General features: G+C 41.3%; 2 protein-coding genes across 6 annotated transcripts; one reads left to right on the forward strand and one right to left on the reverse strand.

The window, feature by feature from the left end:
• Nucleotides 1–57: 57 nt before the first annotated feature.
• On the forward strand, nucleotides 58–14798 carry LOC138106375 (glycoprotein-N-acetylgalactosamine 3-beta-galactosyltransferase 1). Of its 5 annotated transcripts, none has more exons than XM_069006891.1 (4): nucleotides 58–146; nucleotides 6570–6809; nucleotides 8456–9123; nucleotides 10339–14798. In XM_069006891.1, exons 2-4 carry the CDS (start codon nucleotides 6587–6589, stop codon nucleotides 10546–10548), a joined length of 1101 nt encoding a protein of 366 aa, XP_068862992.1. In that variant the 5' UTR covers nucleotides 58–146; nucleotides 6570–6586; the 3' UTR covers nucleotides 10549–14798. The 5 variants fall into 5 exon arrangements, with proteins under 5 accessions (XP_068862992.1, XP_068862989.1, XP_068862988.1 ...); XM_069006888.1 differs by lacking the exon at nucleotides 58–146 and adding an exon at nucleotides 807–889; XM_069006887.1 differs by lacking the exon at nucleotides 58–146 and adding an exon at nucleotides 1061–6225.
• On the reverse strand, nucleotides 386–1369 carry LOC138105095 (proline-rich protein 2-like). Its single transcript, XM_069004728.1, has one exon. It carries the CDS (start codon nucleotides 1367–1369, stop codon nucleotides 386–388), a length of 984 nt encoding a protein of 327 aa, XP_068860829.1.
• Nucleotides 14799–15654: the final 856 nt, after the last annotated feature.

Here is a 15654-nt window from a genome sequence, read left to right on the forward strand (position 1 = left end):
GTTGCCTAATGGTATTTTGCAAGAGCGGCGGCTCCAGACCGGCTGAAGTGAGGGGAATGAGGGGCTGGAGCGCAGCGGAGCTCCGCAGCCCGGCCTGAGCGCCCGGCACAGCCGCTTCCGGGCAGGACCAGGCAGGCGAGAGCGAGGTAAGTCGGTGGACAGCGCTGCCCGGGGCATTTCCCCGCTGGCCGTGCCCGGGGAGGCACCGCCGGAGCGCCGCGCCGCTTACCGACTGCTGGGAGCTCCGGGTAGCCGCCCCTTTGCGCTCCTCTGTCCCTCCCGCGCCCTCCCCTTCCCCCCGGGACACTTTTCCCCCACACCCCTGGAAGTCCTGGCCGAGCCACCGAGCGCAGCAGACAGGCCGACCACCACTCTCACGCTGCGGCTACGGCCTGGGGCTCCCGCCCGCGCCCACCGCCGCGCGCCGGGAGGCGCGGGCGCTACTCGCGGCCTGGCCCGGCGACGTGGGCGCGCTCCCGGCGGACGGGGAAGGAGGGCCGGATTCCCGTGGCTGCACCGCGCGGGGTGGACGGGGCGGGCGGGGGCGCCGCGCTTCTCCCGCGCCGGGAGCGCAGCGGACGCGCGCACTGCCACGCGGCGGAGCCACCGCCGCGGCGGGAAAAGGGTTAAACCCGCGCGTGCCGCGGAGGCCACGCCCCCGGGCGGCTCGCCGGCCAATGAGCGGGCGGCGGGGCGGGGCGGTGCCGCTCCCGGGCCCGCCCCGGGGTGGGTGCGCAGCACGGCGCGGGGCGGCCGCGCGATGGGGCCGGCGGCGGCGCGGGCCGGCGGGGGCCGGGGCTGTGGCCGTGGCCTGCCCTGCGCGCGGCTGGCAGGTGCCCGCGCGCCGTCGCGCGGCTGAGCGCGCACCGGGGCCCCGCCGGCCAGCGAGGTGAGGGCGGGCGGGCGGCGGGGGGCGGGGGGGCCTGGCCGGGGGCGGCGGGGGGGTCGGGCCTCGGGGGGCAGCGTCCCACCCGCGGGGCCGGCGCGGAAGGAGGCGCGGAAGGCGTCTGCTCTCTGCGGGGACGGGGCGGGAGGAGGCGACCGGGGCGCTGCGTGTCACCCCGGCGGCGGGAAGGGTGCCCGCGGCTGCAGGGACAGCAGGTGCCCGGCTGCACGCCTGGGAAGGAGAGGCGCCAGAGGAGGGGGTCTCCTTGGAAAAGCGCGAGTCCCTCGGAGCCCAGCGGAGGGAGCAAGGTGCCCGGGGAGCCGGGAATCGCTGCTCCCGCCTCCGCAGCGGGGACTTCCTGGGCGGACGTCCGTAGCACGGGCTGGGTTGGGAGAGGTCTGGAAAGCCGTGCTTCGGGCACGGGCACTTGTTGCCGAAGGACGGTGTCAGCTTTTGGAATGAGGAAGGAGGTTGCCAAATCATCCTTCTAGCTCACCGGTACTGTGGATTGTTACCCGTCTCGTTTCAGTGCAGTTGTTGGTCTCCTATACCGAAGTACCTCGGTTTGATGGTTTGTATTTTTTGGTAGAACAAGCAGGAATTTTTTTTGATGGGAAGAGTTGCTCTCCAAAGAAATGCTCACAACATTAGATATTTGAAGAGGAAGGACATGATCTGTGCTTCGTCGATAGGAAACTGCAGCAGCTCACGGAAATCCTAGATGCAGACAACATTAGCAAATGCACAACTTGTGCGTATAGCTGCATTTCAGAAGCATATGAATATACAGACCATCTAGCAATAAATGTGACTTAAAGAGCAGAAGGCCTGTTTGCACAGCTAACTACGTTTTTTCTACATTTTGATCGAGTTATTCTGATGCGTTGCTTGACTATTAAGGACATGGTGGTAGAGATCGATTTCATTGCTAATTATGCAGCTTGCAAAGGACATTTACACTCTTTTATCATGAGGCCTCAGAGCTTCCCCCTTGCTTCCTAAGTAAGAGATACAAGGAAGAATCAGCTCTGTATGTGGGTTTAACTTAATCAAATCTTAAAGTGATTATGGAATGATACTGGGATAAACATGTTTAAAATTGGAGTTATGTTCTGCATTCTTTGAATTTCAAAATCCCGGATTTGATGGTTGAATTTTGTTTTTTTGGCCTTATGTTGTTTTGGGGTTAGGGTATTTCTGTTTGTTTGGTATTGTTTAATGTGTTTCTCTAGATTGTCCGAGTTTGTGTGAAAGTATTAATTTTAAATGTCGTTGGGTTGTTTTCTTTTGGCAGTGGGACCAAACTCTTACGATTATATTCATATTGCATGGTTTTTCCCTAAATTTCCATTGGCTCGAGAAAGAGACCTTAAAGGCCTTATTGGAACAGCTAGCAGAGTGAGAGCAGTAGTTTAGATTAACATGTTCAAAGGCTCACCAGCGGGATGCACAGAGACACGGTGGGGGCAGGTGGGACTCCTGTAGTCTCATCAGAGGAAGCAGCCCCTGGTTCTGTCACTGAGGAGCCACCAGCCCCATTGCCCAGGTGTGACATGCAGCAAGAGAAGTCACCAGTAGGGCTGTCTGGTACAGCTCACAGGATCGAGGGTGCTAACTACCTAGAAAATATGGGGCCTATGGGATGCAGGGGAAAAGCATCTTGTGACTGTACAAAATTTATGGGGTGCTCCTGGGAGGGGGGGACTAAAGGAAGGTGTTTCAGGAGGAACAAATATGGGAAAATAAAAGGATTAGATAAAGGGCCTGGTCAGTTAGAAACAAGTGGCTGGTCAGTATGTTTGACAGTGTTCTGGGCCAGATTGCCACAGCCTGTCCTCTTTGCTCATTAAGGTGCCTTTCTAACCATTTTGCTGTGCGAGAGGACTCTGCCATATTCTCAGGTGCATACTGAGCTCTAAGTGCCAGCAACTGGAGATGCACAGTAAGTTGTAGGGACCTCTGTGTCCGGTGTGCCAGCAGCTGGAGGGACTGGAGTGAGTGAGGGCCTAAATGCCCAGCAGCTGGAGTGGGGACTGTAAGCCACAGAGGCTTGTGTGGTTGTTAGTAAGTAGGATTAAGAGGTTTGGGAGCCATGTTTTGAGGCAGCTGTAATTGTGGGACAGGTACTAGTGAGATCAGAGAGTCATCAGTTTACCAGCAGAGTGAGGCTCTGGGGAGTCTGAGGATTCAGGGTTGGTTCCTGAATAGGTTGAAGGTCTGAGACCCATTACAGAGGGATCCACATTGTGTGTATGTTTATATTCCCCACTAGCAGACCTTTGTCTGGGTCAGCTGTGGGGAGGAGCAGCTAAGGCCAGGCCATGTTTGTGTCTGCATGAGCACTTGTTTGTATCTGTGCTGATCTGTATGGTCAGCCATGTGTATATGCATCTTTGCATGCACAGCTATGGGAATTCATCCTCAGCCTGGCTGGGTCTGGGCACGTGGAGTTGCAGCAGCCTTGTCGTCAGTGGGCTGCCAGGTTCAGCAACCCCCAACACAGAAAAATTAGTTTTTTGTGTAAGCTTGAAGGTGTAGAAATTGTTGACTCATGAAACTTCAATTTAGAACCAAATCTTAAATGACTGTTACGTTGCAATAGAATTTGAAAACATTTATTGGTTTGATTGATGTGAATAGGGCTACCTACATGAATATCTAAATATCTGTATTTGTTTAAGCTTCCATGATAGAGCAGTGGAGCATAAATTAAATTCAAACCTAGCCTTTTATTGTAGATTTTTTTTTTTAAATAGTGTTTTTTTTAACTCCAGAAGCAAAAATAGAAATGTGAATATAAGTGGGAATGTTTCAGTAACCTGGTAGGTTTTGCACTTACCTTTTTCTTCTCTGAATGTCATAGACTTGTAGCATGACAAAATGGTTTGAGTTGGAAGGGACTTTTAAAGATCGTCCAACCCACTGCCATGAGCAAGGACACCTTTCATTAGATCAGGTTGCTCAAAACCTCATCCAACCTGACCTTAAATATTTTGCGTGTCTTCCCCCTGAATAAATCTGTGTGTAGAAAAGAATATCAGCAAGGAGTGGGGATGTTTATCATCTGACAACTGACCTTCTTTTTAGGCGTTTTCTGGTTCTGCTGTAATGCTGTAGTGTTCAGTTGTTTTTGCTGTCAAGTTAAAAGACTCAGTTTATGTGAAATATCAAGATACCATAAAAAAAATGAAAATTTCTGTCCTGTTTACTGTTGGAGTTTACAAACATATGGATATACACCTACACATGTTTATAGTGACCCACTGTTGGTATAAAATCGATAGAATGATAAGGAGATTATTTTAAATTGAAAACTGTAACTAGAGGCATTTTATATCAACTATGAAGTACAGCTACCTACCTGCCCTGAGAAATCCTCTTTGTGTCTGAAGTACTGCCAAATCAGTTTCTGATTTCCAGTGTGATGAATGCACTTTTTAAATTTTTCAGCATTTCCAGCACATTTAATTTTTTTTCTGTAGAATTCTGTTGTATATAATTTCATAGTTAATGAGCAGCAATTATTTTCAAGTTATTTTCATTTTTTTCTCTCCAAGCAAGACTAATTTTAACAGCTTTGGAGCAGATAACTGAAATTGTATTGCAGAGAGACACCTAATATTGAAAAGTATAACGGTAGAAAGGAGACCTTTTCTTCTAGAAGGTGGTGTAGCAACACTGTGGGCATGCTTGGGTTTATATATTTCCCCACTTTGAATATACCAAAGGAAGGCATTGTTTTATTGTGGCCATCTCCCTATGAGTATTGCAAATTTTGAGGGAACTTTGTGGTGATAGATTGGGAAAGCAAAAACAAAAAGATAATCTTAGTACAGCAGATCCTTTGCATTTTCATAGGCTGCTTGTATGCATGGGCTTTTTGAGAAAGGTTTTGGGGTTTTGCCTTTTTTTTTTTTTTTTTTAGGCACCTCATCAAAATACTCATGTTTTCTTCTCAGTTTAGTGGCCTAATGACAATTGAAATAAACGTGGAAACCAAGTAATTTTTTCAAGGCCTGGATCACAAATGATTATGCAGGCACTTTTTTACTTTGTGGTATGATGTCTAAAGGCAATCATTTGTTTCCACCAAGATGTAGTACTGAATTGAGAGAAGACAATGTGCAATTAAAAATTATATAATGAGCTTATTCATATTAAAGAATGACAGCTCCTTATCAACCACAGTTATAATCATTTTATACACCCTGTACATTTCTTGATTTTTATTTTGTGCTTCAAGTTGTGTTTTCAATTTTCTTTCCTTTTTCTAGCAGTGTGGAAAGAAAAGCATTACCACGTGTGAGAGCTGCTTCACTCTCAAATGGTCTTGATCTGCATGTGGACAGTAAATCTGATGGATTTCTGGAAGTGCCATTGTAACAACGTGCACACGTGCATTCCGTCCTTTGCTTTCCCTTCAGGAGAGCAGAAGGACAGACAGAAAGCTGGAAGTTGGAGTGTGTGTTGCTGCACAGTGATTCATACAGTTGCTTGAGGACAGCCTGTTTCCAATAGACTGCACAGCCAGTGAGAGGAGGGGGTGCAGGCTAAATGGGTTGTTTTGGTGGCTGCAGCTCTTCTCTGATCGATGGCTTTCATCGATGCTCTGTGCAGTCCATAATTTTCTTTTTTGGGCTCCCTAATGAACTAAATTGGGTTCTGCCCACTGTCTTAATAATGATCCTAATGGAGGGAACATCATTGACTTGTTTGTAAGGCTCTGGCTTGAATTCAATATGTGTTTAACAGTCAATGTTTTTGTAGTTTAGTCACGAGTTATTAGAAAATAGCTCAACTCTTTCTGAAGATGAAAAGCCCTCAATAACTTGAAATTGGTTTCCAAGTGTTTAATATATTAAAATTCACACTCTTTTTTGATGTATAAAACTCCCTGTATGCAGGCATAGCTGCTGATTTGGTTCAATAAAAATGGTCAGCCAAGTCCTTTAGTTTTTGAGGAGTAAGGGTGTGGCTGATATGAAGGTGTGTTTTTATTACTGGAATACAAAGTTTTTGAAGTGTAGAATAGGCTTTAAGGTTGATGTACTTTCTTCTTCTCTTCCTTTTAAAAATTTTCTGTATGAAAATTTAGACGTCGTTTTACTCTTTCTTCTGAAAGTCAATCCTCAGTAATTCCTAAAAGTGTAAGGACAGCTGCCCTACTTTGGGAGTAGATTTGCTTTTATAACTCTTCGAAATCTGCTTGTGATTGACATCTGTTAAGAATTCCTGTAATATACATTTGGCTGGAGTTTTAAGAACATCTTGTGCCCATGTTCTGTCTTGACCTGTAGACTGCCGTTAATCATCATCTTCTACCTTCATAGAAGACTTAGGTATTATATTTTAAAGTGCAGATTTGTAGGCTGAAGAAAATAAAAAAGTGTACATATATTACAGTTTTATAAAGTTACTGCACTTCAGTGTATACATTCTTGTTTAAATGTTGTATAAATATAATTAATAGTTTTTTTATGTACAGCCACTATCAATAGATGTACAATTTTAGATTGATATTTGCATTGCTCTTGTGCTTAAATCTCTGTGCAAGCCCAGGGAAGCTGAATCTGAGCTAGAACTGAGTTCTCTGCTTCCAGAGATTTAGTCCTTGATTTCTTCCTGTAGTTCTAGGTTTGATTTCTATATTAAGCCTAACGTATTTTTCATTTGGTTTTGACAGTGTCTCACCTTCAGGAGATGGCCTCCTCTAAGTCTTTGATGAACCTTCTCACCTTCATTTTTGGCTCAGCAATAGGATTTTTCGTCTGCTATCTTCTGTTTAGCATTATACTAGAAGAACAAGTTAAGACCCAGCCTCATGTTCTTCACAATGATCCACATGGTCAGCACTCAGCAGATACTGACAACAATCAGCTGCAAGGACAAATGAATTTCAATGCAGATGCTGGACAGCATAAAGGTATTTTGTTACACCTGGCTGATTGGAAAATGTCCTCCCTTTTCATGCATTGCAAAACATTGCTTCTTCACTGTCAAGAATTTATATGAATCATTTTCTTTCAGTTTCTCCATGTTCAGGTTACATCTAAATAATTTTTTTTCTCCTGAGGGCTACTGAATGGTGGTTTTCTTTGTTGACATTTTTATTATAGTAGTAATTTTTTTTCCTTTGAGTCCAACTGTTTGCCCAATGTCTGTATCCAGACTTGTTTGGAGCAGGAATTTCTCAAATGAGCTATTGACACCAAATGGCAGTTGTGCTAAGCAGATATCTTTGCTGGTGTTGTAGATGTAGCTGGATTGCTTTTTAGCCTTAAGAAGCTAATTTTGGACCACTTCTAACTTTTGATCTAGCCTCTAAGATAAAGCTAAAATAAAATTTAAGAAAACCCACTTTTTGGTACAATTAGTAAAACACAGAATTGGAGCAGGGGGGCAAAGGGAGTCACTGCGGGCATGATTTGCCAAGCTGATTGTACAGCAGTCCAGGCACAGATTGCTGTTTGCAGTCAAAGCCAGAGAAATTCTTTTGCACTCTTGATTATTTTTATTTTTTCAGAGAACGTAGACCCTTCAGATACTTCAGGAATACTTTTATACTTGATATATTTCATTAAATGAGCTCCCAAATACAGAGAGTGTTTGAGTAGGGACATCTGGATGAGAAAAATTGCACTGCAGTGCTTTTGCTGAAGATGTTAGTAATTTGTTACTTAGACATACTTAAACTCCAAACTTTGTAAGATGAGTTTGTGAGTGTTTCACATGTAATTGTAGAACATTGTTACAAAGAAATCTGATATATAGTTGCATAAAGTGCAAGCAGGAATATTTTAGTACCAGTTATGCAGATTTCACTCTCCATTAAATATTCTTTTACATAAGTTAAAATCTTTCTGTATGTATCAAGTGAAAATGTTTCTTTGAGACCAAGGAATGTTTTCATAGCTTGAAAAACATTGTTACACACCTCAGATAACTGTATTTATTCTGCTGGCTTGCTGGCAAATAAAAACATATTAGTTCAACAATAATACTAGTTTCATAGTATCCTAAATTATTTAATCTGTTAATTTCTGGTTTACCCCTGGCTTTATTCTTAAAACATATGTTCCTGTTTTAGAAATATTCATTAGGTTTTGTTAGTTAACATGAATATATATAAAAGAGCTCATTAGCTTTTTGGCTTTTCTGTGTTGGAATCATTAAGTTGTATTCATTGTGAATGGCAAAAATATTCTGTTTTAAAATTTTCATTAGTCCTCCAAGACCATAAAGAGGTTGCCTCCAAGCAGTTTTTATGTACAAATCAAGGTTTGCTAAAGTCACACTTGCCTGAACAGATGCCCATTTTGATATGACTCTTATACTCTCCTTTTTCTTGTGAAATTGAAATAGGTTTAAGAATTTTAGTCTTTGAGAGTCTTGTTTGTTTCCTTCCAGAATCTAGCATGGAGTTCATTAACTGGTACATTTGGAAGCAAAAGCCTCTTTTCTGTCTGCATGTCTTTTCTGATGTAGAAACAGAATATCTGAGGAGGTGGGAGGTTGCTCTTTGTTTGGCAGTCATGTCTAATATGGTTTTACAACTTTCCTCTTTTTCAGATGAGGATAAAAAGGTTGCAGAAGGACTGTATCACAAGGTGAAAATACTGTGTTGGGTCATGACTGGACCTCAAAATCTAGAAAAGAAAGCCAAGCATGTTAAGGCCACTTGGGCCCAGCGCTGTAATAAAGTACTTTTTATGAGCTCTGAAGAAAATAAAGACTTCCCAACTGTGGGCCTAGAAACCAAAGAAGGCAGGGACCAACTGTACTGGAAGACTATTAAAGCTTTTCAATATGTATATGATCATTATTTTGATGATGCTGATTGGTTTATGAAAGCAGATGATGATACATATGTTATATTGGACAATTTGAGATGGCTCCTTTCAAAATACAGTCCTGAACAACCAATATACTTTGGAAGAAGGTTTAAGCCTTATGTGAAGCAGGGCTACATGAGTGGAGGAGCAGGGTATGTTCTGAGCAAAGAAGCTCTGAAGAGATTTGTTGCTGCATTTAAAACAAACAAATGCTCTCACAGTTCCTCTATTGAAGATCTGGCACTAGGAAAATGCATGGAGATCATCAATGTGGAAGCAGGAGATTCTAGGGATACAAGTGGTAGAGAAACCTTTCATCCCTTTGTTCCAGAACATCACTTAATCAGAGGATACCTACCAAAAACATTCTGGTACTGGAATTACAATTACTATCCTGCTGTAGAGGTAAGTCCTTAGGAACCCATTTTGTCAAGTGCATCTCATGATGTGTGTGAGCATGTGATCTGTGAATTAGCATTAGGTGGAAGAATTCAAGAACAGGATTTGGAATTTTTTACATATTAAAGCTGAAAAAAAGATAGTCTAGTTCTTCAGTAGATTTTTTTTTGTTGTTGTTGTAAAGCAGCAATCTATTTTTATACTTGTATTCAGCAGCAAAAGCATTTCTGTAGCTTAAACCAGCTGTATGATACTGTATTTGGTGTGTCAGGAGGCAGCAGCTTTAGCTGTGGCTGCAGTGCATGGGTGGCTGAGCTGTGGACAGTTCCATCTGTAACTGATTCATAATGGAAATTGCCCATTGGATCCTGTCCTGTCATACCTGTGTTTGGATAGACACTACTTCATCTGGTATCAAAATCAAGCTATATTGATCAAACTTAGTAGGTATTGAAAGAATGACAGTTATATAACAATTGTTCTTTTTGGCATCTTTAAATATTTAATCCTAGTTCCAGTTGGAGTAGAAATATGAGCAGCTCTGCAATCAAAGCTGCTGAAAACAGAGATCTCAAAACTATGATCCAGAAAAGTGTTCTCAAAGCTGAATTTAAGCTATAAAATATAAGTTGTGACAAATGTGTTAACAATGATCCTATAGCTCTTAATAATGTCAATGAAATCAATACATTTAAAACAAAATTTTGCAATTGCTTGTTACAACTTTCTGTAAGTAGGAAGTTAGATACTGACAATATACCAAACAGTATAATGTGTCAGCACACACAGGTGCAGGTACACACACATTTTGCTTATACATTCTGTCTGGATGCTGACATAAGTAACAGGCATGTATTGTTTCATATATAAATGTAACTCATTTAGGCCTGCCTGCTGCTTCTTGGTGCTGTTTAAACACCAGCATCAAAAATTAAGCATGGAAAAACAGAATACCTCTGACGTTAATGAGGGCAGCTAGTTTTTTCACTGGCTTGATCACAGAAGCAAAAGGCTTTGTCAGCTTTATTTTGGAAAGATGCCTTGGCAGATATGTCTGGTACATTTTGCTTGCCTAACATTAACTTTTGAAGTATGTGTATGACTGATGGTAGTGAATTTCTTACCATTAAATCAAGTATTTCTTTGAATTCTCCCTGGATCTTTAATCCAGGACATGCTTTGTAATTCATGCTGATTGTTTTGCTTTGTTTTGTGTTTCAGGGTCCTGGATGCTGCTCCGATCTAGCAGTTTCATTCCACTATGTGGACTCTGTGACTATGTATCATTTGGAATATTTGATTTATCATCTTCGTCCGTATGGGTATTTGTATAGGTACAATCCTGATTCATCAAAGGATCCAGAAGAGCAGAGCAAAAATGAAGTACTGGAGGATAATCAAAAGCTAAAGCAAAAAATTTCTGAGGGCTAATTGGACTTTGAAAAAACCAAAAAAAAGCCAGTATAATGAGTATGAGGCTCCTCGAACTTGTGCATGAAGCTTGTGGGCTGAAATTACTCCTGGCGATTCTTCTTTCAAAAATCAAGTTGGCAGTACTTGTCACCCTGTGTACAACAGAGTCTGGTGCTGGCTCTGACTGTTTTGGATAGTGTGACCTCGCAGCCCTGCTCACTAAGATTTGGGGCCCTAAAGCTGTGCAATTGGAGGTTGCTCTGGTATAATAACATGTGGAAGAATTTGTATAAAAACCACAGTGGAGAGGTTCTCAGATGATCGTACCGTATTTCTGTTCCTTTTTCTGTTCTTCTCTATTTCCTTTCTATTAAGTCAGTTCTAATATTAGAAATTGGATGCTGCCCAGTCAAACACTTCATGATGGCTTTCTTAAGTATTCTCAACATCTTGAAGTTACTTTGTGTACCTTGCCCTAAAAGTAAGGCAGAGACACAGAATTAGAGTCTCCAGTCTGCTTTGCCTTAACAGCAGAGTGGCAGATTTTTACCCACAAGATTAATCTGAATTGTTTCAGAAACAGAATTCACTGCTATGAATTACTTATAAAGTTTTGAATTGTGTTGTGCAAAACAATACGAAGTTTTTGGGGACAAATACTCTTTTGGAGAGAATCCCAGAAACGGTTACTGTTGTTTAAATTGCTGAGGTGATGCAAGCTGCTTACATATTTGCCTGTGGCTTTTTTTATTTTCCTTTCATTAACTTATCCTTTTGGTTGAATGGATATAAAAATTCATCCTAGCATTTCTCAGCATAAGGTAGATGCTTTTGAAAATAGAAGTCTGTGTTCCATCCCACCTGCCACATAAACCAGGAAGAACAGCGTCTTAGTGAAGTTATAACAACTTGATTTTGGCCACTATTATAGTTTGTTTCCATTTTAATTTTCACTAGAGGTTAAAATTTTCAGATACAGAAATGTCCTATTTTAAAACTGCATCAAAGCCAGTTTATTTGGTTGAAGTATTCAATTTCACTTTTCTGAACAGTTTTTTCTTCCACTTGAAAAATTTTTTTTCTTTATCTGCTTCTCGTTACCTTTTTCACTACAAAGTGTTAAATGATCCTTTTTTCACTGTTTTTGAAGCTGAAGTACATAGTTATTCAGGTAAACAAGCCTGAATGCAGGGATCTTTCAAAGTGCATTAACCTTCTCCACTACTTCATAAGTATCTCTGCCTTTTAACTGGAAACACTTTCTTGGTGTGGGAAAAAATAGGTGTTTTAATTACTGGGTTTTTTTCAGAGGCCAAATATATGTTTTATAGAACTAATATAAAACTTTCTGGTTTTCTCCTTTTCAAATTGAGTGGATAGCAGTATGGGGAATGGGATTAAGCATGACATGTAGTGTGTTTTTTATTCCACACTTGAACAAAAGCTTCTTCATCTTTTTGTTACTTTTCACCTTCATCATATTGATGAATTTGGACATAACCTAATTACCTCCAGTCATTACTTTGAAAAGGGCACATAGTGGTAGCAGACAGCCTTATTTACTACTGCTGGTCCTTCAGGATGTTCCTGGAAGATGATGTAACCATAAAGTACTGGAATTTTTTTTTCCAAAGATAGTTCTAGTACGGATTGGAGTTCTTTCTGGTGTCCAGCAGTAAAGTCATTACTTTTCTTTTTGACCATTGCTCTGCAGCACGATGGTAATTACTGAAGCAGCTCATGGTGTTGAAATGCTGCACACACCTTCTCTGCCTGAATGTAGGCTGAGTTCATCTATCAAGTATTGGTTCAATAGTTCCTGCAGGGTTAAATCTGTTGGTCTTTATGAGCAGCACTGCTTCTGAAGTACTGATAGGGACACGAGCTTTATTTTACATTAATTAACTTAAGTAGACTTAATTATAATTGCATTGGTTGTGGAAAGGAAAAAGTCTCCAGTTTGCTGTAGTCAGAGGGATGCTTATCCAGAGAACAGTGGATGTTAACATGCTGAAAGGTGCTTCCTTCTGTGAGCTAAATGTTTATCCCACATGCAGCACAAACCAATCATATTGTGAAATCCATATGGAATTGATAGCTCCAGTGGCATTGCTCAAACAAGAAGTTAAAATATTCAGGAATACTTTTAAGAAGTTATAAAATGAAATCGAGATCCCAACCTAATCTCTTTGTAAATTCAGCCCATGTAGAAGATCTGCTGAACTGCTGTACAGTTCCTTTATTTCTGCTTTCTTCTTCAGTTCATCCATAGGGATTTAAAGATTTTCTACCACAACAGGCAGAACTAATCCTGCATATTTTCTGCAGATTTGTGTCGTATGTTTGCCCTGTGCTGTCCTGTGAAGCAAAATCATTTCCTCTTCATGTTCCTTACTATTATCTCGACTTTCCAGTCTCATCCAGCATAAGTCTCAGGTGGACAGAAGGAAGCAGGATGTTTGAGCTTCACACAGGTTGTTTGCTGGGGTAACAAGGTAAACCAGCCACTGCTGAGCTCAGGATGAAGCCTTTTCTCAGCAGCAGTTCTAGTTCTTATTTGCTGCCCAGCTGGGACTTGTGGGTTTAGCAGAGCAGGCAGGAATATCCCTTTCCACAAAATGTGCAGGACCTCAGAGAGACTGGAAAAGTAAAGGAGCAAGTTCCCTTTCTGAAGGGAATAAGGTTAAGGACATACTACCTTGAGATAAATGGGTGGCCTGTCTGGAGGAATGAGTAGCCTTTTCTTCAATGTCTATTCTTTGTTTTAAAGTGTCCTTTAAATCCTCTGAATTTAAATTCTCTTTAATTCCTCTGAATCTGCTTCTTTTGCCTTTATAACAACACTACAAAGAATTTTTTTTCTTTCCAGACAAGCTAGAAAAGTATCAGGTTTTACATTCTGTATAACAGAGACCTATTGTTCTCTGTTGAATTGCATTCCCATATCCATGAGCTGGTACCTCTGGAATAATTGGGTTCTATCTCACTGCCTTCAGAAGCCTCAGTGGACAAGGTTGGAATGTGAACAGTTAGTACAATTTTCATGTACAATATTACACCACTATTAGTAGTCTGCTATTTCACTCTCAGGTCTTTGTGCTTCGAGAAAGTATTTATTGAGTTTAAGAATTTTTGCAGCCCAAGGAGACTGTATTTCAGATGCAGAGACTTTCTGAAGCACAGCAACATGGGCTTACTTAGGCTGTGCAGATTATTGCTCTGTGGTTTGGTCTGGTTTCTAAGACAGGTTTCTTAATTTTGTGAAACCTAAAAGCTTTCATTGGCACTGTAGTGATTTAAATGACCCATCTAAAAATTTTGGACTATTTTTTTGAAATTACTAGGCAGTGGATGTGGGAATGTCCCCTACTGTGACAGAGTAACATTTCAACCTTGTATTAAGTGGTTTCACTTCAGAAAGATTGAGAATGGCAAGAAGTTACTTTCTGATCACAGATCTTAATCAGAGGAGAGTATTATTCTTTGTTTGCCAGAAGAGAGAATTGATCTTTGTTTGCAGAAAAGACCAATTTTAATCTTCTTTCACTCCCAATTCATTTTTGCAGTCTGTATTTGTGTTATTTAAGAGGTTGCACGCTGGTGATATTTGCACCATCTCTCATTTTGTGGAAGCTCTTTTCACAGTGTTTTTGCCTTGAAGGACACTTTCTTTGTTTTGCTTTGGTGGGGGCGTATATTAAAAATCACTTTTTCTTCATCTGTTGCCATTTGTTCTGTTATGCTTCCAGAAGTATAAATTTCAGTGAGTAGCTGATAGACCTTATAAACACTTTGTTTTTTGAGCAGGGTGTTTTGTCTTTGTATGACAAAAAAGTGTGGGTTATTTCTCTGCTGTACCTGGTACTGATGCTGATAGTGCATGCATAGATGAAAATATACCCCTCCAATACAGGACCACTGGGAAAGGCAGTTTTGTCCTTTTTCTGTGAAGAAATCTTCTGTGGAACTCCAAAAGTGTAATTTGCTTTGTTTTACCATATTGTATTTAAAAGATTCCACAAATGTTATTAATAGTCTGAAAGAATTGAATATTGCTGCTGGACAGTGTGCTCCACTTAAAACCTGTGAATGTTTCACTTTGCAATTATAGGTAGTTGTGTTCCTAATGGCAGATAAAAGTTGGTGATTTGTCTGGAATGGTCACCATAAGGATTTGTATCTTAAATACCTTATTTGAAGTGCCTTTGATGAATTTTTAGCATCAAAATTAGGTTGAGAATTGAATAAATAAAATAAGTTATGTCATACACAGTTCATGTCTGTCTTCATTTACCCCTCTGCATGCTAATGGTGTTGCATAGCAGCACAGCTTAGTCCAATAAAAATGTTCTTGGTTTCTTTCTTGGGTGGGTACAGGAAATTCAAAAAGCTTCTCTCACTTCCTATGATTCTGTGATTCTATATTTATGCTATTAACAAATAGCAAGATTTTTGAAGTGTAAAATGAGTGAGTGCTAGTACCAGATTCAGACTCACATAAGTAGGCAGTTGTTTCTGCATTGTCCTGATTCTTCAGTGTCTCCACATTATTACAGATGCCTGAGTGAACTGACTACAACCAATACCTCAAAACTAAAGAAAGACTGTCCAAAATTAACCACTTTTTTTAAAAAAAAGAGGTGTTATTCTTTCAGTGAGCCTCTTATTTCTGAAAAAAGGTCCTGTTAAGATTTAAAAGTTGTGCTTTCTAACCTAGATGTTTGTGCAGAACAGCATTCAGCAGTAAAAATGCTGGCACTTAGGCAGCTGGGAGGTGTCTTTACATCTGGAACGCTGGTTGTTGGACAAGGTGTTGGCACAAGCTCAGTACAGCTGTGTGTCTTTACCTTAAGTACTGTAATAGACCCTGCTAATACCATTAACCTGGATTAATTAACTGTTTCATTTCAAAGTGCAGGAAGCGGGTGACAACCAGTTTAACTGAGCTCCAAAGCTGGCATATTAAAGGGAACAAGAGCCAATTGAACAGACCATAAAAGCTCCTCTCAGGTTTCAGGCACAGATTATGTTTTTATGTGGTGCTGCTGTAACTTTCAAACTGCCAGGATCAGACTACATCCAGCACATTGCAGGCCAGTGCGAGTGCTGGAGCAAAGCAAAAGC

This window comes from Aphelocoma coerulescens, chromosome 2 (genome assembly GCF_041296385.1).
Source record: "Aphelocoma coerulescens isolate FSJ_1873_10779 chromosome 2, UR_Acoe_1.0, whole genome shotgun sequence".
Lineage (NCBI taxonomy): Eukaryota > Metazoa > Chordata > Aves > Passeriformes > Corvidae > Aphelocoma > Aphelocoma coerulescens.

Coding starts and splice junctions, on each gene's coding strand:
- LOC138105095 (XM_069004728.1), bottom strand. CDS start 1,369: ATGATTTGGCAACCTCCTTCCTCATTCCAAAAGCTGACACCGTCCTTC.
- LOC138106375 (XM_069006891.1), top strand. CDS start 6,587: ATGGCCTCCTCTAAGTCTTTGATGAACCTTCTCACCTTCATTTTTGGC. Junction 6,810..8,455: donor AGATGCTGGACAGCATAAAG/GTATTTTGTTAC, acceptor CCTCTTTTTCAG/ATGAGGATAAAAAGGTTGCA. Junction 9,124..10,338: donor ATTACTATCCTGCTGTAGAG/GTAAGTCCTTAG, acceptor TTTGTGTTTCAG/GGTCCTGGATGCTGCTCCGA.